The sequence below is a fragment of the Drosophila montana genome, unplaced genomic scaffold (assembly GCF_035044405.1).
Source record: "Drosophila montana isolate Dmon_TW-CO22-7 unplaced genomic scaffold, ASM3504440v1 contig_2081_1, whole genome shotgun sequence".
In the NCBI taxonomy this organism is placed as follows: Eukaryota; Metazoa; Arthropoda; class Insecta; order Diptera; family Drosophilidae; genus Drosophila; species Drosophila montana.
Genome location: NW_026996991.1, coordinates 332,195 through 349,404, shown reverse-complemented (window position 1 = coordinate 349,404; position 17,210 = coordinate 332,195). Strand labels below are relative to the sequence as shown.

Below are 17,210 nucleotides of genomic sequence, written 5' to 3'. Positions count from 1 at the left end.
GGTCGCAGCTCCGACCAGATGCAAGTTTTTGGATTCGTTGCTGTTGCTGTTACTGCAGCTTTTGTGGCAAGTTTCTGTGAATGCGTCTGCCTGGCGGCAGCAGCACAAAAGACCACAGTAACAGTTGCATGTCCTGTAAAATTCAAACAAAACTGGGAAGGAAGCAATAAATGCAAAGTAAAGTTTTGTTTCTAATGACGTTGATAAAGGCACAGAAAAATAGCCAAATGAGAAGACAAGATATCAAAATAAATTAAACTATAAATCGATATTCCATATAGATACGTTTGCATATGTATACAGATACGTTGTATAGGTATGTATTTATATTTGCATTTAATATTCGCATTGTTGCAATACTCGCAAAAACTTTTTTAATGAATTTATTTTCTTGGTGCTATTAAAACAAGCAACATTTTCTTGTTTCGCTTTTCCTTTCCTCCATTGAATTTACGGCGTACACCAAATGGCACAGCAGTAGAAGAAGAATAAGAAACATAAACATGCAACTAAATGGGCGCTCAGCCAGCAAACAAACTGAAAATTTACAACAAAAGTTAAATCCAGTGCGTTGGCTGCAGAGCTGCGTCGCCAGGTGTGGCTATAATTGAAATGAACGCGCTTTTTGGCCAAAGCAGGCAGTTGCAGGTGGAGCGACAACTCATGCATCAGGTCGACCCAATTGAATTACAATGAACTACAACAAATAATCGAGCGATAGCAGCCAAGCATTTCATAATCAATTAGAGCTAATTAGGCAATTTTCTAATGGCCAGCAAATCAGCAAGCAATTTGCTAACGACCATCGACCCACAAGGCACGCAACAATGAAATTCAATTTTAATGCCTTATTACATAATTTGATCCTTATCTTGGCAGACGACGCTCTATGCATATTAATTATCATTCAAGACTGAATCAGAAACTGCAACAGCAGCAGGAACTGGAAAGGCGCCAACCCTCGGGAATCTGAATTGAGATTGATTTATGTTAATGCACTTGATGAATAACCATTAGAGGCACATAGCTAAAAAAATCTTTAAGAAATACTCTATAACATTTTTACATATACTACAATATACCATATACTTACATACATACTTATATGTGCATATTTACATATCTATTAAAGTTTGTCCTGAGGTTCTGTTTGGGGATCTGCAAACAGTCCAAGCAACTACGAAGCTGAAATGATTACAGAACCTCCTGTTGAGTCAAAAGTGAGCACCAAGACGGGGTTTTGGAAAGTTCAACCTATAAGTGAATGAAAACGTTGTCAATGTTCATGGTGAAAACATAAACAAAGACGCAACCAAGTCTGCTATAAAAACATAGCGTCTTGCACCTGTAGGTCTCAGGTCTTTGCGTTGAAATGTCAAGCGACAGGTCGCTAGATCAAATTCAGGGGAATATTCAATTTTTAGCTTTCTTTTTATTCGGCCCCATTCGATTTTTCATCATTATTAATTTGTCGTGGGCGGCATCGTACAATTTCTTCTGATACAATAAATACTAATTATTCATCATGCCTGCTACTGAAGAATAATTCAAAAGATTAATCCCTTATCTCATGTTAAATCATTTTCAATTGTCGATAATTTTGTACAATAACAACATACTCAGTATGTTCATATTTATATTAATTTATATGCTGCGGCCCACCGCAGATTCAAATTGCGAATTCAGAGAGTACAATATTTATATAAATTGGAATACCTGTCGGTGGCTTTCTGTTTACAAACTGATAATTTGACACGCAAATAATATTAAAGTGTCACATTCACGTGTTGTCGTTCAATTAATTTATAATAAATAAATAAGCAAAAGTTGCGATGGCAAATATGAAGCTTTCATAATTTCGCATGTCACTTTTTGTTAAAATCATTTACTCACACATACGCGCGTGTAAGAATATATCCTGACATCACACATTTAATTAATTTAATATGCATTTTTTTTAATAGCATTAATAACGTTAATTTTCTGATTGGGCCACTTTTCATTTCCACACTATAATTGATGAAGCAAAAAAAAAACTTGTGATAGATCTATTTTCAGGGTACGTTGTAAAGGGCTAACGGGTAATATACATATCCTGTAAAAATGTATTTAAGGTTTGAAGAATAACTGAAAAGGTGGGCAAAACAATATTTGCTAATTATAATTGAGAAAATATATATTAGGTTACACTTTTCTTTGTAATGAAGACGTTTTTTCTTCTCTGAGAAATGCCTGGAATAACGTCTGCGACAAAGCGTATGGAATGCCAAAACATCCTAAATTTTAGAAAAAACCTTTTATCGATGTCACAGTAATCATATTTCTAAAAACTAACACTGTAAGCCAATTTTTTCTTTTTAGTATTAAGAATAATATTTCTGATAATAAGAATTGGTCAACAGTTTATATGGTAACTGATTAATGATATTTCAATTTAATGCTGAATTAAGTTGTGCGCCATTTGAAATTTTAATTAAAATTTGAACGCTATAACTTTAAAGATATCATTCATATATATATACAATTAAATTCGATATATGCACATCACTCGAAATGCATTCAGTTGCTTATCCATTTCGACTAATTCAACTAATTGCCGGGATATAAGGATATAGAAGTCGATTTGCAAAAGAAGGCAGGCTATGCCAGGGACAACTAATATGCTGTCAGTTGACTGTTTCAACCTGCTGCCTGCCCCATGCAGGCAGAGGACAGGCCACATCATCTGCCTATGTCATGCCCAGGGCACACAGCGAAACATTTTGTCATCTTCGTGTAAACGTCAAATGCCAAGCGAAGTCGCATGCCAAACAAAGCAAATCGTGTGTATGTGTGTGTGTGGCTGTATGTGCGTGTGTCGTACCCCGTGTCAAGCAATTTACAAGTCAAAGGCACGGCAAGGCAAGTTTCTGACAGGACAAACAGCAGGATACCTCGAATGCCAGTAAAGCTGGGCGGATATCGTTGGCGTTGGTGGCAAGTAAAAGGTGGCGCTGCGTGCCTGCATCGTCTTCATTCCTTTCAATTTCAATTCCAAGATTTCATCACTGTTGGCTTAATTAATACCATAGATGTTTAGATGTTGAGCAGCAGCATGTCAGCACACTTGAATTTGACATAAGAAAAAGTTGTTGAGTATTCGAGTTAAGCTAGTTTTATCGTTCGCAGAATCAAAGCAGCTACAATTAGCTGCCACACAGCTACTATATTATGAGTCTTAAAGATATTTGCTTAAAGCTCTAATAAAATATTCGGCACGTTGCGTCAGCCAATGACGATTTATTTCACGCCTATTGAGCGCTTCCCGTAGATGCTCCTCGAATTTGTTGAGGCCCTTCAATTGTTGCCTTAACTGATGCTCTTCAAGTTGGGTGTACGAATTGCCAATTATTGTTAAGAGCAACATTTTAATTTCCCTGCTGCTGAATTTGTTACTGCAATAAAGAGTTAAAAAGTGAACTAGTTCCTTATTAAGCTGATTAATCACCTACTTGAGTATTTTGGCATGCTTCAGAATGTGGTCTGCGGTCTCCGGTGCCACATGTTGACGGCTCAATGCTGAAGTTACGGCTTGTATATAATAACTATATGTGGTTTTATCCGTTGCCAGAAGTAAATAGTCCAAAAACGATTGCAACTGGCCGAAATCAGGACTGCAGCCAAGTTCTGTTGCCCAGGCGCCCTTTATGGCATCAGCAGTCGAGTTTTGAAAGCGTTCCCTCAGAAAATGAAACAGCATTTCGTTGCCCTGTTCAATGCTCGTACAATACATAATATCTCTATAATTAACAGGCACCTCCGTGCCGTACTCAGTTCCTTGTGTATATCGCACGGCCTGACTGACGCAGTCGTCCACGCCGTAGCGGCAGGCCTGATGATAAGCCAAACGATATAGAGCAATAGATGGACTCCACTTGGTTCTTATCTCCACTGAGTTTATTTGGGGACAGCGTCCATAAAGTGGTGCAACAAGCTTTCTCATGAAGAGCTGCAAGGGAAAGGCTAGTAAAAAGCAAATCTCACATCTTTGAATTAGAGCCCTGCTTTGGTTAATTAATTTCCATCAAACGATTTAACCGTAAGTCGACGATTATCTTCGAATATTCAAAACGCGTTTCAGTTGATCCGATGCAGGACTCTAAGTTGGATTCCTCAAATAGCTCACCCTAAATTTGATCGCCTGCTCGTCGCGCAGCAGTGCACCAAGCTTGTTAAGCACCTCAAAGGCTGTGTTCCAGGGCAAAAGTTCGCGCTCCCGCGGCAGATACTCCAGCATTTTTAATGCCAGCTCATAGCTCTGACGCTTTGTCAACGCAAGTGCCAAAAGGTCATCCACCAACTGTGCTCGATTGAGCACATGAATATCGCCAAAGTGATTGTCGGAATTTAGGGTGTCGATGATCAGGCGCCAATTGCGCTCATCATAGTTGACACGATAGATGGTGTTCACTTGTGGATTCAGCATGAGCCATTCGTCAGGGGCTGGCTTATTGGTTAGCTGTACGGTTTTCTCAGCACCGGGACATTCCAGCCAAAACTGTGGGTGTGTTTGCTCAAAAGCTCCTTGCTGTTGGTTCACAAACGTGAGCGGTATCCACCAGCAGCTCTCGTCTTTTTTATCGTCGTCAGGAGTTGCCAGCATAAATCGAGTTTGATTAACCCATACAAAACCTGCTGTATAGTTCCTTATCACGCTCACAAGCGGATAACCCCTTTGCAGTGTCCAGGAGTCCATGACAGTGGACAGAGGTATGTCAGCAGCCGGGGTACCTTTTGCAACCGCAGCCTCCTGCATCGCCTGCCAGAGATCAGACTGGGCAACACTGTCATAAGCATGCCGATCCACATAGTTGCGTATGCCTGTAAAAAAGATATCGTTGCCTAGCAACATGTGCAGCATGCGTATCGTCAGGGATCCCTTTTTGTACACATACGGACTAAATTGTTCCAAAATGCTTTTCGAATCGTTCACATTGCGTGAAATTGCAATTGTATCGTTAAACATATCCTGATAAAAGAATAGGGCCAAATCATTTGCAATGCTGCGCTCAAAACTGCCCCATTCAGGCATCAGAGCATTCAGAGTCAAGTAGCCGAAGTATGTGGAAGGTCCCTCCTTAAGCCAAAGATCGTTCCACCATTTAATGGCTACCAAATTACCGAACCATTGATGTGCATATTCATGTGCCACGGTGCTTGCCTTATTCTCTTTTGTCTGCTGCATTTCCACCTCATCGTTGTGAACAAAATGACTCTGCTTAAACGTGACCAGACCCCAGTTCTCCATGGCACTAAATTTGTGAGTTGGCAGCGCCAGCTGATCAACCTTATGCAATGGAAACGTATACTCCAGAAGTCTCTCCAAATAACTCAAGGCTTTTGGTGCGAATTCCACACCGAAGCTGCTTCCCTCAACGACCGTCGGTTGCATCCAGCTGCGAAAGGTGACTTTATGCACAGTGTCACTTGGCCGGGCCGGTACGCTAGTTAAATTGTGCACGGCATAGGCCACCAGATAGGTGGACGTACTCAAAAGAGGTTCATGCTCGCACCAGACATAGTCCTGAAGCGTGTCACTAGAAAAATAAGTTGTTTACGTGAACATTCATCTTTTGGAAGCAACTAATAACAAAATCTTACTGTACTATACATTTGCTCACTGGTGTATTGCTTAGTCCTGTGTAATTTTTATGATAGCCCAGTGTAACCCTGAACGTTGCCCTTAAATGCGGCTCATCAAAGCACGGAAACGCAATCCGGGCATAAGTCGGTGAAAATTGTGTCGCTGCCAAATAACTGTAAGCAAAAATCAAAACATTTGACGCCAGTCATTTGTTTATATAGCTGCAAACTCACTGTGTTTGTTCGGTCACTGAATCATTAAAGGAGCTCCAGTAGTAGCCCGTATCATTTGCATTCAACTTACTCTTGAAGGGCATGATCAGCTGGTAGTGCTCAGTGAGCTGTAGTTTCTCAGCGAGATGCATTATGTAAAATTCACACTTTTCATTTACCTCAATGTTAGTAATGCTGTAATTGCTGCCGTTTTGCGATGTCAAACTAATGTGTGCCTCATCAATGGTCAAATTCTTGGCATGCAGCGTAATATTCCTTGTCTCTTTCTGTATTTGAAAATCGATTTTTACACGACCCTCGAACCGCAGCTCGTCAGGCCCAGTCAAATGGGTCAGTATGCGGAGATCATAGTGTTGGGGCTTGAGAACCGTGGGTAAACGATAGGCATTATAGCTAGATAGTACTCCAGTCGCTAGCAAGAGGCTTAGCAAGTAGTATGTCAACCCTCGCATGCTGTGTTAAAGGGAAAAAAAGAGCCTCTAAGTCTGTAACTTTAGAATGGGAGAAATACCTTAGCAGTCGTCTCAGAGATTAAAGATGTGTTTGGATTAAATCCTTCTTGAAGATCCTCAGCAATTCTCACGTCACATTTTGTAATCCTAACTTTAAAATCTCCTAGAGATCTAGAGATCTAGATCAGAAAAGAGATCATCGCTAATCTGCCTACTAAGCCTAAGCTTTTCGTTTCTAATTACAAAAGCGATTTGGCCACATACGGACAAATGGATGGACAAACCAAAATGTATCTATTTTTATTGCACTTATCGGGCTTAATTTAAGGCTAATCATTTTTATTTCAAGATGCAACCAAGGATCAGTTAAGTTTTAGTGATCATTTTTAGAAGACGTCTCCGACCCCATAAAGTACATATATTCTTGATCAGTATCAACAGCCGAGTCGATATAGCCTTGTCCGTCCGTCCGTCTGTCTGTTTCTATGCGAACTAGTCTCTCAGTTTTAAAACTATCGTCATGAAACTTTGCAGAAGTCCCTCTTTCTGTTGCACGCAGTACATATGTCGGAACCGTTTGGATCAGATCACTTTATCACCTAGTTGACATAGGAACGATCGGTCGAAAATGAGGTTCTTGAATGAAAAGCTTTTTGTTTTTCTCGGCATATTTTCCCTGTGCTTCTTACGGGCAAAGCATTATGAGCACAACGAAATGGTTGGGTCTGCAAGGGTATTAAATATTCGGCTTGCCGAAGATAGCCCTTCTTTCTCGTTGTTCGTTTTTGAAGACATTATTAATACTCTTCGTTCTTACGAGCTCGATTAAAAACATAACAGAAAAAACTGAATACAAGGTTATTCATACTTAAAGAGTCATATTTGAAATACTAGATTCAAGTATTACCGGTGTTAGGGTGTTTTTATGACTGGTACTACACGATAAAAGGACGAAGTCCTTTATTTTGTCCCGTCTGTGCGGATAAACATGGTTTAACAAGGTTACATTGAGAGATATGAGTCAAATTTTTGTTTGTTTTCAGTCAGATTTCGGCCTTTTTAATTATTGAACATTTATTGTGAAAATAAAATGTTTAAAGCAGTGCGCTCCCTTTCGGCGCATCATTTCTTTCCAAATCGAACAAAATGTTGCTTTTATATTAAATATTCGGTACGCTCACTGCCCCAAAATCGAGAATTAAGTTACCTGGGTCAGCGTCAACAAGGTTGGAAGCTGGCGCTGATGCATTGGCTTAGCGGTCTGCGTTCCCGCTATTGCATGTGGAAACTGCGTCGTCTGCTCGGCGATGAGTTTGATGAGTTTGACTTTTTGGTGGGCGCTCGACAGGCGGCCACCTTGATGATCGAGGCGGTGCATCAGGCGAACTGGAGCCACATACGCAGCTGTTGCACAGATCAGGGCGCCTGTGCCATTTACGGACTTACACACAGCCAACGGAAGATGCAATATACGAAACTGGTGCGGTTTGAGAGCCAGCATCTGTGCCAGGTGGCGCCAATTTCCGTGCAGCGACAACGCGAAGACGGACACAACTATGTCTATGCGGACATTGTTTTCATCGGATTGCGTGATATGCGTGACTTTGCCACCTTTGGTGAGCAGCAGCAGATGTTGCAGCAGATTAAAGAGGTGCTGCAGCAATCACAGATACCAGAGCAAATTGCACCAACACATCGACGCATTGTGTTGGGTGAATTTCTGTTGACGCTGCGCAAGGAGCTAACCAAATCTGAAGCAGATTCACAGGGCTGGTTGGTCGATTTTTATAAGGTGTATGGATTTAAGCTCGTCAACTACAGTCCCGTAACGTTGCAGTATCGTGTTATTGAGTTTCTAAAACCAGTTTAAGCAAAGCCAAAATTTGACTTCCAAAAATGCTCACCTGCAGCAGCTATCAATCTGTTCGCTCAGTTTATCAATTATTCAAACTCGCTACGTGCTCGCTTAACGATCGTGTCAAGCATCCAAATTAACTATATCTCTCGGCTTCATCCGATAACACACGCGTCCGTTCAGCTGTGTACACCGATGTTAACTGAATGCAACATACCACAAACAGCTCTATTTATAATTCTTGAACCTTCCTCCCAATAAGCGTATATATATAACAGTCGTCGCAACCAGATCTTTATCTAAATATTGACTATAAAAATAGAAGGTTCTTGTAATTGTATATATTATACTAAATTTATAGTTTGACTTTTATCGTTTCTTATCTCTTATCAATTTCAATATTTACTGTCGATTAAAAGGGGAGTCTTTTAAGGTAATTTCCATAATATACAGAGGCTTAAATATTTATTTTTTTTATAATTTTTAAGATGATTAAATTAAAATGACACGCAAATATAAAATGTGTAAGCATTTTCTAATTGAATCTGCTTATGGGGCACATATTCTTCCAATAACTTCATTTAGGGCGAACGTAATTTAATCAAGTTAATTGATCAAAATGTAGATTAACACGGTCATGATAGAGACACACAAAAAGTTCTTAGTTCGAGAAGAGTTTTAAACAACAAATAAAGGTCATCTTCTTTGCAAGTAAATTGTATATATGTGTGATTAAACCTATTTAGTAGTCATGGCGTTCTCTCAGCCCTTCAATGACGCCCTTAGTTGAGCATTAAATTCCATTTAAACCTTTCGGCATACGCTTCACAGTTTCATTTGGCCATCAGGACCTGCATTAACCGTTGCATTACTCTGGCCTTTGCACGCACGTTATTTTGCCATTCTGCAATCTGGGCAATGCTTTGGGCTCTGGTGAAAAATAAACTATTCTCACACTGCTCGCATGAAATCACGCCGTGTCGCTTTCGAAAGGCACATAAAAAATGGAGGGCTTAATTAAAAGGCAAAAATGTGCTGCGATTTTCCGCTTTTTTAACGCCAAGTGCAACAACTCCTTTCCCTTCACCCCATCACCATAGCCAGGGCCAGAAAACGGACGCGAGACAGGGAGAAATGGACAACATTTGCAAAAAGAAAACACTACTTAGTGGCGACTTTTTATTTGCTCTTGTTCCTTGGCAGCAGACAGCAGCCATTTCAAATGTACCACGTCTCTGGCTCATATGTCTTCTTTCGACGAAGGTTTTTCATTTTGTGCCGTTTTCTTTTTTGGTAATGAAACATTTTTTTTAATTAAAGCAACGCGAGAAATGAAAAACTCTGAAGAGCTCATTAAAACTGATAGTCACTGTTTCAAAAATCATGATATTTGCGCTGGTAAATGCCTCTGTTGATATATAGGAGGGCTTTGCAAACGTGACGTCATGAGCTTGCGGGCTTCGGTTTCTAAGCGTCGGACTAACAAGCGAGAAGTTGGTGATCCAAGTCCAGCTTGCTTGCTTTGGATTGCTTATTTTGTGTTTGGTTATTGGGAGTAAAGTATAATATTCAAAAATATTTTATTGTTCTAGAATATATATGAATAGATAAATATAGAAAAATACACTGAAGGTTACATCTACGGCCGCAGTTACTGTGACTTATTTCTAAATTGTTCCCTTATTTTGTAGCCTTGCCCACATTACAATTAAATTCAACTGCAGTATGGCAATGCACAATACTGCCCACACTTTACGGGTAACTGCTATTCATCAGTTTGCACACTAATATATATATGTATGTGCCTTTATGGTGCCGCGTTGGAAATATAGAACTAGCCGAATGGCGGGGATCCATCACAATTTACAGTGCAAACGGACCAAAGTTGGCAATAAAATTTAATTTATATCCTGTGAAAACGCTGCTGCTGGTTGTTGGGTTAACCCCTGGACAAGGCAAACGCGTTCAAGTGTTTGCAAAACATTTAATTCCATTTTCGATTGCTGTGGAATGCAAGCCGCTAAAGGGAGGAGGAGATGAGGTGAGCATGGGATACGCCACATGGGCCACACGCTGGCAATAGCCAGGGGGCTGGCTTAAGGGCATGGGCAAGAATGCAATTACAGATTCCCGACAAATTTGAAATTTGAATTGGCAAAACTACCTGACAGAACAGATGGACAGACAGCCAGACAGCCAGACAGACGCATATTTAAACTGGCAGCAGCACTAGACGCTAGCCTAGTGTCATTTGTAAGCGTTGTCCAGCATCCACTCGAACAGCATTTGTTTGGGTTACGAAGCGGGGGAATCCCCGTAGCTACAGCTGCAACTGCTGCTGCTCCTAGTGGCTGGGCGAATCAGGGCAATTGAAGTGCCTTAAAGTGCTCCATGGCTGGCACATAAATAAATGTTTGCACATTTACTTTACCTTCTCTACTCTGTACTGTGTGCTAGCCACTGGTGTTGGGTTTGTTGCCTCTGGCTTTGATTCGTTGCGCTTCCTGTTCCCAGCACGTTCATAACTCAACTCTGGCCGGGCATTGCGGGATGTGGTGGGTGGTTGAGTCTCCATGTTGCCGGGCCCTTTATTTGCTTGTAATTTGAAGCTGACTGTGCTGCAATCTCGATACAAATCCTCAACAGCTCAAAAGGCAGCTTGAACTGCACTGCAATGCAGTTAAAGGGCTCGGAATTCCCCCAGAGTATCATTGCCATAACTTTGTATATTGTAATGGCAATGCGATTGAGCGAATCTGCCACAAGAATACTAACATATATCCCATGGATTTGCCGAGACGCCCACACCAGCAAATGGTAGCCAACTGCTGCCAGTCACTAATTTTCCAATCAAGTACTGCAACAACTCTGCAGTTCAGCCATCGGTTGATGACGATTAGCGCCCGAGAAGGCCAGAAGCAAAGCCAATTCGAGTCAAGCTCACGTTTCCAAAGCGCCCATTAACGGCGATTACCCATAAACGGAGTATCTGGAGATGAGTAATAAGTAACGACAAAACATCCAAAAATATAAAATAACTTATTGATAATTTATTGAGAAATTGAGATCGTTTGGTGAAATCCACACTCAATGCTTAACTATTTTCACTGTTCCAAATAGATAGTTCTTGGAAATGAGTTCTATTCCACGTTTCGCAATTTTTATTTAACTATTCTCTTTGATTTAACTATTCTCAAGCGAAGCGTTTACGCTTTTTGTTTTTAATATATTTTTTAAAAAAATTGGTAAAAATTCTCCTAATTCAAATATATATGTTTGTACATATGTATGTATGCACCTTGCTCCTAATGAAGCTTTTCATTTCACCATTGCCAATCCATTTTAGCAGCCTTTTTCCACCTTTCCGAATGCATAGATAGATGAAATATATATAAGACTTGATACAGCGATCGTTTTTACTTCAAACTGTAGAGTGCCGCCAGCACCACAAAGTTATATTTTTTGTGCTCTCTGAGTATGGAATGAGGTGGAAATTCGGCTTACATTTGCAGCTGACAATGCTTTGACTCTTTCTCCCATTTTTTGAGGGCAGTTAGCAAAATGTCACGTAGCAAATGTGACAGCGTGGTCAACATAATGAATGGTTAGCCGCCCGGAAAGGAGCAGCGAAAAGTGCAGCATGACGCAGGTGCATGTGTTTTGTCCTTTGTGTCTGTGTGTGTGTGTGTGTGTGTGTGTGAGTGAGTGAGCTTTGCACTAGCATAACACATGGACTTTGGGAGTTCATGTCTGTAGCATTGATTGCCTTGGCGGCGATTGCAATAACCCAACTTCATGTGAGAGGGCAAAAGCGCGCCCAAATGTCACGACATTACACAGCGGGGCATCGGTTCCTGGCAACGGCCCCAAAAATGTGTCCATGCACGTGACACTTTAGTGCAATTTGCAATTTGATTTTCTTCTTCCTTCACCGCCATGTCGACCGGTCGGCCGGCAACAAAGTTCCAGTTGTTGGCTGCATAAGTTCATGGATCCAATTGATTCCAACGTCGCCGGCGCTCTGCTTATGTGTGTGTGTATGTTTGTGTAGGTGGCAAGCGAAGCGAGTGTGTTGGGTGTGTGTGTGTGTAAGTGTGCTGTCAGTGTCTCCACTGCATTGGCGTCTTTACATTGTTACACTTGACCAATTCGAATTGCAATTACACACCTGAGTGTCGCCCCCTCGCTCGCTCCCCACCACGCACCTGAGCTCTTGTGTGCTGCAATTTCTGAACAACGATTTGTGTTGGCTTTTCGTTGTTTGCCAATTTTAAGTTGACTGCCATTCCTAGTCTTCAACGCTGCCCAAGAAACAAGAAGGCGTGCTTTAGTCTGCAGTGCCCGAATAGGACATACTCTAAGCCCTATATTTTTTGGGATCACAATAGCAGGTATTAACTAAATCGCAAAAATATGAAATATTTTCAATCTCTATAGATACCACATATAGGTTAATCTACATGCCAAGTTTGGTATATCTAAATCCTCTATTAATCGAGTTATGCCGTAAAATCCAGACATATATCAAATTCCATATGACAACTAGATTAAAATGTTAAAAAAAAAATTATAAAATCCTGCGCATGGTATGGAGCAAATATTTCAAATTTTACAATTCATCGTCCTGATCGAGAATATATATACTTTATGTGGCCAGAGCTGCTTTCGTCTGTCTGTTACATACATTTGCAAAAAAGGTTATACCCTATTTCACCAATTTCACTGGGTACATAAAATCGGAAAGAAGTTGTTTAGCCGGGAGCTGCAATTGCGAGTCCCTTAGTTACATATCTGTGCTCTAATAGACTAATGAAAAGTCCGTCTTGTTACTTAAGGGCATTGGATAATTACAAGTGGCTGTCATCTTTCACCGTTTACCCACTCGAATTAAACTGCGTTTCCAATAAATATGATTGCGATTTGTGTGTTTGTGATTAAAAATCGGACTCGCAATTGATTAAAATGAAGCGCTTGTAACCTGATCGGACATGGGCCATTCTCTCATCTGTCTGTCTACTAGTGGTTTATTTGCTTACATTGCCACATTTTGCTGACCTTCAATGGAGCTGACAAACACGGCTAAGTGCTTATTCTACTCCCATGTTCAATGGCTTCCTTCCTGCCTCCAACACTAGTGTGGTTGTGCTCGTCCCAAGCCATCTCGTTGCCCAATCTAAGGGATATTTCATTCAGTTAATTAACGCCATGATTATTGGCATGGCTTGACATTAACGACAGCTGATAAAACAGACAAGCACTTTAACTGCAGGTTGAAAATGGCCAAATTGAGCCAGAAAATAGTTGAATTGGAAAAACTGCTTTACACTCAGCTAACATTTCAAAATGTAACTTAGATTTTTAAGTTTCTAATTACTTAAACGTTATTTGCTTATTGTTTCTTTATTTGTTGATAATAGTGCATTCGTTTTTGTGAACTTTTCTAGTTTTTCCTGTGGTTATATTTGATTTCTAGGAATGGCAACTAATTTGTAAGTAATCAATTAACCATCAATTACCATTAACATACCATAAATATATGCCCGAATCATGCTACACAGTCTCACATTGATTGCCAAGCGGGACTTTACGATGGTCGCCAGCGGCAGTTCTGTTGTCCACAGCCTCCTGAAACCCATCGGCTTTGAGCTTAAGACGGCTCAGGCGCTGATCGTTAAAACGCGACAGGAACGCATGCGTGAGCTTTACGAACGAGAATTTGAACAGGAGCGCGTGGAGGTGAAACGTCTAAATCGGAATACGAATGCCAAAGCCTATCGATTTCGCTGCACGCCCCTTGGCATGGTGTTGATTTTGCCATAGATAGTTCTAATAAATTATTTTTCAGTTAGGAAACAGGCAACACTTTTAAGTGTCAGTTGGGCGAAGAAGCACTCACTACAAAATGCTGCCTGTTAAATTAACTGAAATATGCATAAATAAATATTATTTGAATATTAACTTTTCGCATTGCTTGAATGCCTCCAAATGTCTGCACAAAATATATACATATTTTATGCGGTCAACTGTCTGCAGTATAATAAATTGATTTTGTCAGCTTTGTTTGCGGCCATTAATCTATTTTGTTCAGCCCCAAAGATGCCACGCCCTTAGCAGAATTTTCTGTTTATTGTTTAATGAATGAATGAGAAATTTCAATGGGGGCGTTTCTTGTGCGGCGAATCCTTTAAGTGTATGAGCCTTGCTTTTCTAGCTGTGTTTGCCTTTCTTTTTGTACCCTTGTAGAGGGTATTATAAATTGGTCATGAAATGTGGCATAGAAACATTTCCGCCTCCATTAGGTATATTTATTCTTGCGTAGCGTCTGTCTTTCGTCATTAAACTCTACATGAGTGCCTGCCGATTACAGACACTATATCATGTGGCTGGCATAGGAATGATGTTCTTGCCTGAAGAACATTTGGGATATATTATGTTATCTTAAACAAACCTGACAATATCTACAACTATATAATAATGTATTAAAGGAAGAAACATTGCGTCTATGAAGATATCTTAACCGATGAGATTTCCAGCTTCTCCATTTCCATATGACAAGGGTATTTTGTATTCGACCGACCGTTCGTTTTTGTTTTATGTTTTTATTTTCATCTTGCAACTTGCAAATTCACTTTGTTTGTTGTTTTGATCCTCCCACACACTCAAGCACACACACAGAGGCAACAACACAAATACAAATTGATTACCATGGCCCTATAGCACAAAGGCCTTTATTTTTTGTGCTGCCAATAAAAACGCTGCTTGTAATATTAATTGAATGCCAAAGCTAAACTTTAGGCGAGTGCCAGACGCAGTGTCCGTGTCTCAAACCTTTTATTTAGAGCGGGTTGGGCGCCACTTCATCATCATTTGTCATTGTCTATGTTGGCAGGAGGTTAACGGAGTGTGATTCCCCCTTACCAGCATTTGCATGTTCAATAGGTAGATGAGATAAGGCTTAGAATGGACGATGCCTTTTTGGTAGCCTCAATGCGCTCAGATGCACTTCCGTTTTACTTTTGAACGCCTCCATTTGCGCCCCGGTGCTCGGCTGCTCAGCTCTTTGCCGTGTGCAGTCAGCGATGTGCTAATCAAATTATAAATTATTCCCATCGAAAAAGTCGTTCAGTGCAGAGGCAAGCCAACCCAAGTCAGGCCAAGCCACCAAGCTGACATTGTCATCATCAGCAGGACCATGGAGATGCCATCATAACTCTGATTCGATGGCGCGCACAAAAAAAAGAGAAAGAAAACCGAGCCGCGCCTGCAATCATATTTTTCTCTTCCCCCAATGGCTCTTCTCTATTTAGGCGCTATAATGGGAAAACGCCAACGGATGGCAACACAACTGGGTCGCGGCACCATTTGCAATTGCTGCCCTTTGCAAGTTTTTGTGCAAAGTTTGTGCGTGTAATTGAGCGGGCGTTGGGAACTGGAGCTGGTTGCTGGGTGGCGGGTGAAAGAGTATACGGATGCAGGTGTTGGAGTGTGGCCCACAAGGGGCACATTAAACAATGCATTCCTTTAATTAACAATTTGCATTTGCCGGTTTTTATGCTGCCCACGTGTGTGTGTACGTGTGCGTATGGGTGTGTGTCTGTGTATGTGTACAGGACTTTTGTTTCACCTAATTGACGTTTGCATTGGCACTGTTGTTATAGCCTTGCCAAAGGATACCATAACCTCAAACACAAGATTCGTCAAGTCGTCATAACATTTAGTTTTACTAAGTAAACGTATTTATGCTTAGGGCAAGTCACAAAAAAGTGTCAATCGTCAAAAAAGTGTCAATAGTCACAATCGCTTCTATTTAATAAAAGTCGTGACTTATTTATATCTCCTTATCGCCCACTTTAAGAAACACTTCACTAGTAATATGTAAATACATATGGTAATCTTGTAATAAATATTTTGTAGTTTTTTCCTAATTTTGCAATGATACAAGCTCTATCGTATGTTCATCGTAGTTATACAATCATGCAAAATGCAACCATTTTTTTAATTCTGTACTGCATTTGGAATTCATTTCTTTAAATGTGAAATCCATTAACACAAATCTTTTGGCATTTCCTTACCTCTTACAATTCTGTTTTTTGCTAGTCTCTTTGCATTTGGCATGGCATTCAGTTTGTGTTCCATTTTGAAAGGGAAAAACTGCAATCACCTTTGTGATTGTGCTTTGCTTTTCAGCTTTATCGCAATTCCATTCAACAGTTTTCGCTTTGTGCACTAAAAGTATTAAATTTCTTCAAATGCTATACTGAAATAATCCAAGCAGTTACGTCTAAGACGGAATATTCCAACAGCTGCAGCTAGATGCGGTCGGCCATTCAAGAGGGATTCCCCTCATTTTATTTCATTGGTCAGCGCTGGCGCTTCGCCCTCTCGCCCTCTCATCTAAGCCAAAATGGGAATGCTTTTAATGGTTTTGCAGCCATTTCTTATCATTATCAAGGCGAACGTTTAACTTTGAACGACTTTTGTATTGTGGGTTCTTCTCTATTTACGTTGTTGTTATTGTTGTTGTGCAAAGTGTACGCGCTGCATTGTTCCGATTGCATCCAGAACTATTACTTTGTACCTTTGTGTACTTTTGGCGCATTTTCGTCAACTCGCATTTGTTGATTAAGTGTGTTACATGTGCTTCTTTAAGCATATACATATGTATGTACATATATTTTCGTATATTTTATTATCGATAATAATATTGTTATCGTTTATAATAATCGATAATAATATTAGAAAAGTTTTTTTCCACTAATGAGATTCGACAGCGAACCTTAAGATTAAAGTTGAGCAAATTGTTACGTAAAACCACTAGCCATACAGATCACACAAACGCATAAATGTTTCTATTCATATACAAAATATGCAAGTGTGCTTGCATAGCAAGTCCAAAATATTTTAAATGCACACATTCCAAAGCTTAGGTACCCTTACCAACGATAACGAGCTAAACTGCAAGAATTTCGCTACGACGTGGCAAACCCTTTAATTATTTCATATTACTCGTCCCTTCAAAAGGGAAGAAATGCCTACGACATTTAAGA

At 40.3% G+C, this 17,210-nt stretch overlaps 2 protein-coding genes across 2 annotated transcripts; one reads left to right on the top strand and one right to left on the bottom strand.

Annotated features, from left to right (window-relative positions):
- Positions 1-2,752: 2,752 nt before the first annotated feature.
- LOC135426647 (aminopeptidase Ey) lies at positions 2,753-6,446 on the bottom strand. Its single transcript, XM_064679874.1, has 6 exons — positions 6,368-6,446; positions 5,857-6,309; positions 5,641-5,796; positions 4,166-5,576; positions 3,492-3,988; positions 2,753-3,434 (listed from the first exon to the last, which is right to left on the bottom strand). Exons 2-6 carry the CDS (start codon positions 6,306-6,308, stop codon positions 3,218-3,220), a joined length of 2,733 nt encoding a protein of 910 aa, XP_064535944.1. The 5' UTR covers position 6,309; positions 6,368-6,446; the 3' UTR covers positions 2,753-3,217.
- Positions 6,447-7,354: 908 nt separating this feature from the next.
- Positions 7,355-8,529, top strand: LOC135426623 (uncharacterized). Its single transcript, XM_064679840.1, has one exon. It carries the CDS (start codon positions 7,399-7,401, stop codon positions 8,176-8,178), a length of 780 nt encoding a protein of 259 aa, XP_064535910.1. The 5' UTR covers positions 7,355-7,398; the 3' UTR covers positions 8,179-8,529.
- The last annotated feature ends 8,681 nt before the right edge of the window (positions 8,530-17,210 follow it).